This window comes from Crocodylus porosus, unplaced genomic scaffold, assembly GCF_001723895.1.
Source record: "Crocodylus porosus isolate Cpor-Errol unplaced genomic scaffold, CroPor_comp1, whole genome shotgun sequence".
Classification (NCBI taxonomy): Eukaryota; Metazoa; Chordata; order Crocodylia; family Crocodylidae; genus Crocodylus; species Crocodylus porosus.
In genome coordinates, this window is record NW_017728927.1 from 10,705,006 (window position 1) to 10,717,211 (window position 12,206).

At 41.2% G+C, this 12,206-nt stretch overlaps 1 protein-coding gene across 1 annotated transcript in view; it reads left to right on the top strand.

The window, feature by feature from the left end:
• The window catches only part of SMURF1 (SMAD specific E3 ubiquitin protein ligase 1), a gene marked incomplete at its 5' end in the record, with an annotated part of 55,598 nt that overhangs the window by 38,696 nt on the left and 4,696 nt on the right, over positions 1-12,206 (top strand). The window contains 9 exons of the mRNA XM_019542149.1: positions 1,308-1,454; positions 2,038-2,242; positions 2,974-3,077; positions 4,686-4,800; positions 6,535-6,713; positions 7,568-7,705; positions 8,853-8,973; positions 10,528-10,729; positions 11,630-11,705. Coding sequence (XP_019397694.1) covers positions 1,308-1,454; positions 2,038-2,242; positions 2,974-3,077; positions 4,686-4,800; positions 6,535-6,713; positions 7,568-7,705; positions 8,853-8,973; positions 10,528-10,729; positions 11,630-11,705 — 1,287 coding nt within the window. The remainder of the gene's footprint in view (positions 1-1,307; positions 1,455-2,037; positions 2,243-2,973; positions 3,078-4,685; positions 4,801-6,534; positions 6,714-7,567; positions 7,706-8,852; positions 8,974-10,527; positions 10,730-11,629; positions 11,706-12,206) is intronic.

Here is a 12,206-nt window from a genome sequence, read left to right on the forward strand (position 1 = left end):
TCTGAGGGTGCTACATCACCCTAACGTGACGGTAGGCGGCGCTAGGGAGCTCACGGCCGCCCCTAGCCCCCGCTCCCTCACATGGGGAATCAATGAAATGTCTATAACTTTGTTGTTTTTGTCTGATTTGGATGAAACTTGCAGGGGTGGTAGCCTCTGCTGAGAGCATGAAACCTGCCAAGTTTCAAGAAGATTGGTGCAGGGATTTGGGGGGAACTGTACCCCAAATTCTTGAAAGCAAAACTCATGTCACGTTGCTAATTAACTCATAACAACATTAATTAGCAAGGGTTAACACCTACAAAACCACAGACTAAGGAGAGAAAATAATACAGACAATCAACTGCCCTAAGACAGACACAGTCAGTTGCACAAGCACCCATGTCCCAAGTTTTGCCTGTCAGCAGCTGGAGGTGCAGGGCCCCACAATCCCTTGCACCGATCTCCTCGACAACTGGCAGGCATTGTGGCCACAGCAGGGGCCACCATCCCTGCAGCTTTCATCTTGCTGCGCCTTAACACACACAGTGTCACCCGTATCATGAGTTCTGCTTGTCCACAGCTTGAGGTGCAGTTCCCCCCAAACCCCTGCACTTACCTTCTTGAAACTTGGCAGGTTTGGGACCTCCGCAGGGGCCACCACCCCTGCAGTTTTCACCCCTGGGTGGTGTAACACATACAAATGATGTGAGTTTTTTGCTTTCAAGAATTTGGGGTGTAGTTTCCTCCAACCCCTTCACCAATTGTCTTAAAATTTGGCAGGTTTTATGCTCTCAGCAGAGGCTGCCACCCCTGCAAGTTTCATTGAAGTGAGACAAAAAACAACGAAGTTATAGATATTTCATTGATTCCCCATTATACGATACGGCTAGATCTCCTAGCGGCTCTGAAGCTTTTCCGAACCCAACACTTTGATCTGGACATGCCCTATGATGTGCTTTCACTGCCCTGTGATGTGCTTTCATCTATGTAGCCCAGAACTACATTGACCTTTCCATTAGTATACAATACAGTATGATGACTAATGTCTAATTTGCTTTCTGCTATAACTCAGAAGTGTTTATGATTTATGTTTCACATGAATCTCTATTTGAATAATTAGGTTCTTTGTATCACAAATAAATAAAACTATTTTCACCTGGGTTAATAAAAGACGCTTGTGTCCATCACGGTCACCTGCCTAACTTGGTGCTGTTGCCTTGTCTACCTTAGCACCATATTCATTCAGCGTTTTCTTCCCTTTGGAGTAATATGTTTCAATTTATGCTACTAAGATGCTCTAACATTTTTTTTCTTTTCCTCTTTAGGGACCTTAATAGTGTCAATTGTGACGAACTAGGACCTCTGCCACCAGGCTGGGAAGTTAGAAGTACAGTGTCTGGAAGAATATATTTTGTAGATCATAACAACAGGACCACACAGTTCACAGACCCAAGATTACATCACATCATGAAGTAAGAACCTTGCATGATAGAAAATTAACCTCTTAATGTTAGACTTATGAAATACCTTAAGAATCATTTACTTTTTTTCTTCATAATCCATACATTTAATGCAGTAACTATTTGGGGCAAGTGTCTGTTTTATTGAACTTACAACTGCATTAGAAGGTATTGTTAGACTGTCAGGTTCATAAAGCTCTCTATGTAATTGGCTCTCTAATGGAACGTCATAACCCTTCACAAGCTCTCAGTCTTGGAAAAATGGTACAAAATATTTCATCACTGCCCAGTCAGCACTCAATATTACCCAGGTGACATGCCTTTCAGAATCTTTTTGCTGCATATCACTGCGACAAAAGAATGAATTGGGAAATACTGCTGATCTCTATTTGCATATGTGCACACCCTTTAATTCCTTATAGCTGCCAATTAATGGTAATGGGGTTTATAGTGTATTCTTTAATTAATTCATATTTCACTTGTGTTAAGTGTCAATGGAAAGTGGGCCTGACTAGTTCTTCCATCACCGTTGCGTAGCACGTGTCTTATTCTTATGGGTATAAACATAAGTATTTTTTTTTTGTTTCATTCAAAGCCATCAATGCCAACTGAAAGAGCCCAGCCAGCAGCCTTTGCCTGTCCCAAATGAGGGGTCATTAGAAGATGGTGAGGAGTTACCTGCACAAAGATACGAAAGGGACTTGGTACAGAAGCTAAAAGTCCTTAGACATGAACTCTCTCTTCAGCAACCCCAAGCTGGTCACTGCCGCATTGAAGTGTCCAGGGAAGAAATCTTTGAGGTATGTAGCTTTGTGCATTATGATATGCAGATGTGGAGAGAGAGAGAGTGTCATTTCACAGTGTATGGCGTTCATTTTTTCCTGCCCTCAGACGCACTGACTGAAGGAGGTGGAAGCTCTTGTACAACAGGCTTTTCAGGTGAAGAGAATGTCAGCAGCTCAGGTTCAGATGTTGACTATTAGGCGATGGTGTTATGGAAATATGTTTAGTACATACAATGTAAGAGGAAGTCTGTTAGCGCTCTTACTTTTTTGTGTAGCCTGGTTTGCTTCAGTGGAACCTGTATACTTTACAGCAAAGTTCATCATTGAAAGTTCTCGGCTGCTCTAATTTTAGATATCATCCATCCAAACTCACATCAATGACAAAATGGTTTTTCTCTTGGGCATATTCCTTAATTGTAATTCCAGGCCATCTCTGTCACTTTGACATTTTATGACTTGCACATTTCAGCCGTGTAAAGAGTAGCTTTAAGGGAGTCTCGCGTGGATTACATTAACAACGGTTGTATGTCAAAAAAACAAATCCAGATTGATTCAGAATTAAAACAGGTGTATATTTCCTTCTGTTTAACACTAATGGGAACATAATTGGAATACACATTGACTGTGAAAGATATGACTTGATTGTGCTATGGTTTATCTTGTTTCAAGTAACAGTATATTTTGTGGTGGGTTTCTAAATATGAAGAGGAAAGACCTGTCTTTTAACTCTGTATATTTATATATAGGAGTCGTATCGTCAGATAATGAAGATGAGGCCAAAAGACTTAAAAAAGAGGCTCATGGTGAAATTTCGAGGCGAGGAGGGATTGGACTATGGAGGAGTGGCAAGGTCAGTCCTAAATTTCTTAATCCTCCTCATATGGGATGTTTTAATTGTGAAATTGTCTTTAGGGGGGCTAGTGGCCCATAGCTGATTGTGATAAATAAAGAAAAGAATCTGTTTTCTGATTTGCTGCTGGAATTACTAGCAGCTCCTTTTACCTTTCCCTGTTCCCTCTCCCATAATAATACTTTGATGTGTCTTCTGTCTGCTTAAGTTTACCTTCCTCTTTATGATTTTTCTTTTAGCTTTGCCTTTGGGCAGTCTTTCTTTGCTGATTAATGGCCAATCTGCATCTTAGTTGACTATTGGCTTCTGGCTGCACCTTTTGAATACTTCAGATTAAAATTTTGTTGTCATCTGACTCCTAATTATTTCCAAATCTGAACTCCTTTGTTTGTCCATAAGGGTCCTGCTCTCGGTGTGTATGCACATGCACCTTGCATATGCAAGATGGATGTTCTCTTTGCTAGTGGTGTCCAGTGGGTCCCCTACTATGCCCTAGATGCCATCTTCCTTCCTCTAACCAAAAAAGTAAAGGGCAGACTGGGTCCACCTTTCTCTTGTCTCTAGAGCACTAGAACAGTTACTGATTTCAGATGAGTTCCTCTAGCTGAGTCCCTCAGCTTCAGCAGTGAAAACAGTGCCTGCAGTAACCAACTGGATTCACTGACAGCCTTTCCTTTGGCACCAGCTCTTTGGTGCCCTCAGTACGTAGTGCTTCCGTATCTTTTTCCTGGTACTTTTGGACTCTAAGAGGCCCAAGCACGAGAATTGCCCTGTGTGACTGATGCATCAGCAGTTCTGGCAAGACTTCCAGTCACTGCAGGCACAGTCCCTTGATATCATCTACTTCCACTAGCCAGATAAAAAGAATTGAAAATCTGAAAACAGGTCCAAAACCAATGATGACTTTGTTTCTGGTATGCTCAGCCTCTGTCACAGTAGGGGGCCCAAGGGCACAAATCATACACATCTAGAGTTGGATTTTTTCCCTAGAACCACAAGGTGCATCAGACAGAAGGGAGAAAACAGCCTTATGTGAGTAATTCATCACTGGACAAACAAAGGAAGTCCAGAAACCTTGTCTTGCCTTTCCCCACACACTTCTCTTCCTCCTCCTAAAATGCCTTCAGGCTCATTAGTAGATTTGCTAGGGATAGTGCGTATCTTAACTCTTTGCTTGTTCTCAGAGGTGTAAGTGTAGCCCAGCTTTCTCCCTTCACTGCCTCTCTCTACAATGATTAAAACAGCTGAAGAATGTACATTGGGCAAGCTTGCTCTTTCTTGATCACACTCAGTTCCATTATTTAGGAAACGGGTGAAAAGCATGAGTCATAATTATATTACTCCAGTTCCTTATTAGTCTCTCTCACTGATGCCAATTCCTGGATGATGCTTCCAGAGTAATAGTCTGCCTGGAAATGAGACGGACACTTTTTCAGGCTTTGAAGTGAACTTTGTTTCCTCTCCCTGCCCCACTCCCAGTGAGGCGTACAGATTACTAGGCATTTTATCCAATATTTAAAATGAAGTGGTTTAGAATTTGATAGATTTTGTATCAAATGTATTGATAGTGAAACCTGTGCTGTTCTGAAGCGCTGCTTTGTTTGGCAGAGAATGGTTGTATTTACTGTGCCATGAAATGCTGAACCCCTATTATGGACTCTTCCAATACTCTACAGACAATATTTACATGCTGCAAATCAACGCAGACTCTTCTATCAATCCTGTAAGTATTAGCACTGGGGAAACAGCATGCTAGAATAGGAGCTTAAACCACTGCTTCTGTGAATTTGTCTGACTTAGCAGAAGAGAGTAAACAAAAATACACCAAAGTGGGATAAGACCATATTTACTTGAATTAAAGATGGGGACTCCCCCCCTGGGTTTTGACCTTGTGGGGCAGAAAGGCCCTGATCTTGGATTTGGGTACAAGCTGGAGACAGGCAGCTGCTGTGGTTCTTGACTCTGGCCCTGACCTGGTCTTGGGGTCAAACTGAGATGCAGCCACTGCCTCTCTTCTCCCCCAAGACCTTTGGGGCAAAAGTTGCTGCCACTGCAACCTCTGCTGCATGGCTGGGTGAGCACCAGAGTGACCATGTGCTCTGTGCAGTGGGCTGGTCTGGAATCGGAGCCAAAGGATAAAAGGGAAGGGGAGGCACAGGGAGGTGTCAGGGAATGTAGGGTCTGGGGTACACAGGCAGCAGGGGAGGGAGAGTGGAGGGACACATCACAGGGGGGCAAGGTGTAGAGAGACAATCAAGGTGGGGGGTCAGGCTGCTTGACTCCCCATACCATCTCCCCTACCACCTGCCCCCCCACTGCTTGCCCCTTTACTTCTGCTTGCTTTGCTGCCGCAGTGGGGGAGACATAAATTCAAAATGGCCCTCCAATAATTAGAATTTATACATGGAAAATTATAACACATTCATCCTTTTTTTTTCCTTCCATTTATAGAATCTAATTATTCCAAGGTGGTCTTAAATTCAAAATTGTCTTGGATTTGGCTAAATATGGTAGATAATGAGTTTTAGATTGAAGATTAGGATGTTTATATGGAGCCAGTGAAACCCAGGGAAATTGAATTTTCTTTCTAGCTGTATTGAAACTTTAATGTGATGTTTGGTGAGAATTTTTGGTACTACATACCCAATTCTGATACCTTATGCGTGAATGAAGATAATCTTGACCAATGAGAGTTTGGGGAGATATTAAAGTAGTATCACTTCCTGAATAAAGTCCAATCAGTGAATAGTGATACTGTGAACCCCACCCTCTTGGCTGCAGGCAAGTCGTTGTCTACACTGATTTCTAGCCATTGGTGCATTACTGTGGACCTCCCCCCTCTTCTCCTACCACCACTCAGTATAGCTAGGGTTTTATACCAGTGCAGCATAATTTCCCTGGCTGCAGTTAATTCATTGACTAAGATCTTGCTGTTGACCTGTTCTCATAGCTGCTCGTTGAGAGGAGGATGTACTGGGAGAACTTTGGCAACAGGCTGAAAAGCAGAATCATTCTACTTCTTGAAAACCAAGGCAAACCTCTCAGCCTGAAAGGCATATGGATGGGTAGAAACTAGATTAAATAAGCCCTTGGCTAATTTTCTTTAGAAGAAATTAGTGATAATGTCTAATTGACTAAACAAATACGAGCTTGACAAACATTTGATGTCTTTGAAACTTCCCTTTGCTTGCATTTATTTGGGTTCCTCTCCCTTTTGGATTTCAGCCCTTTGAGACAGAATATGGGAAACCTAGCCAGAAGTTGATTTAGTTAATGCATTGGGTATCATCTGCAACATCCAGTTGTTAAATGGCTCTGGCATTTTAGCAGGGGAAATGGTGACCCTTGGTGCCCAGAAAGTTGGTTGTTAAGGTATTACTAATGGCATAAATGTAGCCACGAGGTGTCAGCACTGGGCTGCTTTTCCACTGAATGATTCTTTCTTTTTCCCCTGCAGGATCATTTGTCTTATTTCCATTTTGTTGGTCGGATAATGGGTTTGGCTGTGTTCCATGGACACTACATCAATGGGGGTTTCACAGTTCCCTTCTACAAACAGCTGCTAGGGAAACCCATTCAGCTGTCTGATCTAGAATCTGTTGACCCAGAACTACATAAGAGTTTAGTTTGGATTTTGTAAGTACTATTTATTTGTAGCCTAAATTGGAGAAGACTTGGAATCAGACCTCCTTGGTGATAGTAGAATATTCTACTAAAAGAGATCCTGCGTGGAAAGCAGATTCTGGGGAAGGAGAGAACCATATAAACTGATTTACCATCCTGCTGGTTTTGTATCTGAGAACTGAATGTACTTGTTTTTATAAAAGCTTTTCCTCCCGGCTCAACTCTTCTTGGGAGATCCTCCAGTGAGTCATAACTTGACACTGAGGAAGGTTCATTCTTTACTTTGCAAATTATTGATAACCAAATCCAGCATCTGTATGCAGCTGTGAGGGATGAGCTGTGAGGAAGCATGTTCTTGTTTGTTAACTAATGCATGCTGGAGGCCAAATTCTGACCTCATGCTAATTTAGTTCTCTTGTAACTTGAAAGGAATTTAATCTAGGTTTGTATGTATGCAGCTTGGAGCAGAATTGGGCCCTCTGTGTTTGACAAACATTTAGATATTCTTGGGTCTAGTCAGATATATTTGGAATTCTTTCAGAGTTTTCTTGGTCATAAGGAAAAGCATTTTTATTAGCACAGTACTAAATTTAGGTAAGAAAATTGTCTCCTTACTAGCAGTAGGTGCCACGGTCATAGTGAAAAGGAAAGGTAGTGTGTTATGTTGGACTTCTGAAAACCCATTAAGCTATTTATAATTTTGCAAATGTTACATTTAACATTTGTTAAAGCCACAGTTGGACAACTATTACATTTAATGCATAGTAAGTAACTTCCTTTGATTGCTGAGTTAGTAAGTGGGATTGGTGTGCACCAGCAAATACTTTCTATCCAAATCTTTTTATTCTGTGCCTTTTCATTGACAGAGAGAATGACATCACCCCAGTGCTGGACCATACTTTCTGTGTAGAGCATAATGCTTTTGGGCGTATTCTACAACATGAGCTCAAACCAAATGGCAGAAATATCCCAGTTACAGAAGAGAACAAGAAGGAATATGTCAGGTATCACAAGGCAAACTGCTTCTCCAAATGTGATGAGAGATTTGGAGAATATAAGAATTCTTCATGTAGTTCTCAGCCATGAAAAGGGCCCTAAATCTGAAGGATCAGTTGATCTTGATCTTTTGACTTTGGGCATTTTTGTTGGCAGATGGTTTAGGTACATGGAACTGTGGATTTTTATGGCTCGGAGATCAATCTGATCAAGTATTTTTAAAACTTCTGCAGGCTCCCCACCCTCCATCTAGCATTGTGGGAAGAGGAGAATGGTTATGAGCTTTGCATTGAGAACCCATCCTCTTGCCCAACCCATCCCTTAATGCAGTCTGTGGGATTTCATCCAGTGCCTCCTATGCAGCGCCCCATAACTTGATGTAACTAGACCCCATCTCTTAGAAAAATGTTCAGAGAAAGTTTGAGATCCCATCTATCTCAGGTTTATGAAGCAGGTTCATATTTCTCCCTTAGTTGTATATTATATGTATTAACTCATTGGTGCTGGCATTGCCTTCTGTCCTGTTGCTGGAAATAGATCAACTGAAAATGTTATCAAAAGCGTCTCGGGATTAGGTTTCTTTGCTAGCATTAGCAAGAAAATGTAAAGGGGTAATGGAAAGTCATCGTTTTCTCATGTCTTTATAAATTAGATGTTTTTCCAGAAAGTTGGGCATTGGAGGAGGAGAGACAGATAGATAGGAAGAAGCTGTTTGCTAGGTAGAAAAATGCCTTTTTGAGGCATTTAAAACATCAGTTCGCTACTTTTTTTTCAGCCTAGGAATACAAATCATTTTAACTGGAGGTGTAATGCTACAAAAAAATGCAATGACCTACCATGGCTGATCCACAATAACTAGTTGGGCTGACTTTTCTGTCCTCTAATTGTGTACAATGTAGTCATCTTTTATACACCTTCTTGGCATGCTAATGTAATTTAACTGAATGCTGCAAAAATAAAGCGCACCTTGGAAAAGGCTCACTGCCTGTTTTGTGTTGAAATGGAACTATTACAAAAAATGGACTGAAATGTACCATTTGAAACCACATTAGTTCCTTGACACTGTGCTAAAAGTATTGAGTTCTGCTGATTTCTCAGTTTTGCTGAGTGTTACATCCACTATACTTCTTACCACCTGTTTTGGGCTTTTACCAGGTTGTACGTAAACTGGCGATTTATGAGAGGAATTGAGGCACAGTTCCTGGCTCTCCAGAAGGGCTTTAATGAACTTATTCCTCAACATCTTCTAAAGCCTTTTGACCAGAAGGAACTTGAGGTACCTGTTATATTAGTTCATGATAACTTCGTTTTTTCATCAGAATGACCTGTAAAGCGAATATTAATGTAAAAATTGTTTTGTCTTCTATTCTGATGAATGAGATGCCAGAAACTGTCATTTTTAATCAGTTCCCTGGTTGCACTAAAAATCTTTTCTGTAATGTGTTGTACAATAGCATTATGGAGGGGACTGTCTAAAACAAGACAGCAGCAGTGAATGTTTCCTAACCAAGGACCAAAAGGGGACAGGACCAGTCTGAGTGGAAATGCAAAGTATTGCAGACTGGGACAACCAGTGCCAATGGTTAGCTTTGTAGCGCTCTCAGAACAGCAGTTGTGTAACTCGTTTCAGGTAGTGTCATTTATGGAAATGAAAATAGAAAATTTTAAGTGCGAGTTGTAGAGTGAGACATTTACTTGTCTTTGATTAAACCTGAACTGTAACATTTAGTGATCTTTGTAATACCAACCTAGTATTTGCTGGGTTTTAGTGTACTTGAGTTGCTCTCTTAGAAATAAAATATATATTCTCAACTAGTAGCTTATGGACCATGGGTGGGCCTGGAAGTACTTGCTAGCAACTTGTGGTCTGTTAACTAATCACATGGTGCTCACTTTTTTTTCAGTCTGCTCAATAGTCTTAAATATTTTCTGTTTTAACACTGATTGTAGTTGCCAGAATAATGTTCATGGGTCTGTATGGGAAGGAAAGTGGTCCAAAAGCTGTAGCATAAGAGAGCCATTAAAACAAAATAATTGACAAAATGTGCTCTGGATTTTAGCCTTTGATTTTTTTTGGGGGGGGTGGGGTGGAGTATAGTATGTTATTCGTTTTAAGCAAATGCCTCCTTGGATTAAAAAATAACTGAGCATATTTGTCACTCCAGCTGATTTGGTCTATAGTACCTTCCTCTTCTCAGTCCTCTGCAACTGATATTCACTTGGGAAAGAGTTCTGAGAAATTTGACCACTTCTATGTCAAAAAGAGACTCTAAAAGTTTGATATAGGCTCTGCACAGTTGATGCCAAATGCAAAGAACTTTACATTTTTATTAGATAAATTATTATGGAATTGAATGGCTGTTTGCTGTAGCATGCAGGGCAGGGATCTGGTAAGATCATGCAGAATAAGCAGGGCCAGGTTGTAGACAGTACAGGGATGGGAGTCCTTCAAAGAAAACTTGGGCATTGTGTGCAGTGATGCATGTTATTCAATAGGTGCTATTCTTTTTCTAAGTCTCTGTCACTGATCTGGTGGAAGAACGCATGGTCCTTTTCAGATGTTACATACAATAACCAGCTGGCTCTGGTTTCTTATCCAAATCCAACCTAATTCCACTTGCAGTTTCAGTTGGAGATACTATTATTCCCTTCCTGTCCTGAATTATTTTGCATCATTCCAAAGTACCACATGCCAGAGAAGGGTGTGACTCATTGTGGGCTAAATCATTTGTAGGGTATATCCCAATTTGGAAAGTGGCTTGGGTGATGGGGACTGTTAATTGAGCTGTCATTTCATCACCTGTTGAAAGTGTTTTTAATTATTTAACAGCTAATAATAGGTGGCTTGGATAAAATAGACCTAAATGACTGGAAGTCAAATACACGGCTGAAGCACTGCATGGCAGATAGCAATATCGTAAAGTGGTTCTGGCAAGCAGTGGAAACGTTTGATGAGGAAAGAAGGGCGAGGCTGTTGCAGTTTGTGACTGGGTCCACACGTGTCCCGCTTCAAGGTTTCAAGGCTTTACAAGGTGACTGATGTGGGGGCTGAGTTAATGTGCATTGAAAGAAGGCAGTACATGTTGTACTAAAGCCAGTACACAAGAGTGTCACTACACATGGTGCTAGAATTTAATAACTTCATCCCTGTTCTTGAAATTCTCAGATTGGTCCATACCTGTAGTAGTAATGAGCATTTTGGCAGTTATCCCTAAAGTGATGAGTTGGTAAATTTGTATTCCTTCCATCAGGTAGCAGTTTGACTTGAATGCACTGGTCTCCCAAGAAGGCAGCCACATATGTTGGTGAACCAAAATCATTGTGTATTTTAATACTGTTTTAAGTACATAAAATGCCTGATTGGGTCCTAGAAAGCACATACAGTTGATAGCATCACTACAGGAGCAGCTGAACTACTTAACATCTTTGTTTAAGAACAGTTTATGCCCTTAATGAGTTTGTAGCAAAACTATTAGACTTTGAATGTGTTTCCAAAAATTGCCTCTTTGCGATAACAAAATTGCAGGGCTCTAAGTGCCGTATGAATAAAGCTGTAATAAGTGCATGCTAGCTGAAAACAAATGAATCGTCACGCTCCGAATGTACAGCTTCATCCCACAAGTGCATTTCTTCTAGCCCTGGCACGTTGCTATTTTTGAGAATGTAGAAAATTAGTTAAATAAAACTTTGGCTGTTCTCTGGGAGCTGTGTTGGGTGGCGTCTTTTGTTTTTAACCACCTCACATTCTTCTGCCAGATCCCTGGAGTAATGCTGTAGAAAGTAATTTGTGCAGTTATCCTCTACTACCTTTCTGCTTGCAATGGGAATTGTGATTTTTATTCCTTTGTATTTGTAAATAGGAAATGCATTATGTATTAATGCTCTGTTGCTGAAGTGCATTAACTAGAATGTCTGTCTGTAAGGTTCTACAGGCGCTGCAGGACCAAGGTTGTTTACCATCCATTTGATAGATGCAAATACAGACAACCTCCCAAAAGCCCATACTTGGTAAGATGAAGATATTCTACTTGGCAGAACCTGTTCTCTTCTTGTGTGGGTTTAAAATCTTCCTCTTTGTCTCCATTTGTCCAGTGAAAAGTGCTCGCAGATAAAATGATGCACCTTCCTTTAAGTAATTTTCTTTGAAGATCGGGGGTGATCTGGTGGCCACCTATAAGTTTATCAAGGGTGCTTACCAGGATCTGGGGGACCGTCTGTTTACCAGAGTGCCCCAAGGGATGACAAGGTCGAACGGCCACAAACTCCTGCAAGACCGTTTCAGGCTGGACATAAGGAAGAATTTCTTTACTGTCCGAGCCCCCAAGGTTTGGAATAGATTGCTGCCGGAGGTGATTCAAGCACCTACTCTGAACGCCTTCAAAAGACATCTGAATGTTTATCTTTCTGGGATCCTATGATCCCTGTTGACTTCCTGCCGCTGGGGCAGGGGGCTGGGCTCGATCTTCCGAGGTCCTTCCAGCCCTAATGTCTATGACATTATTCAGTAAT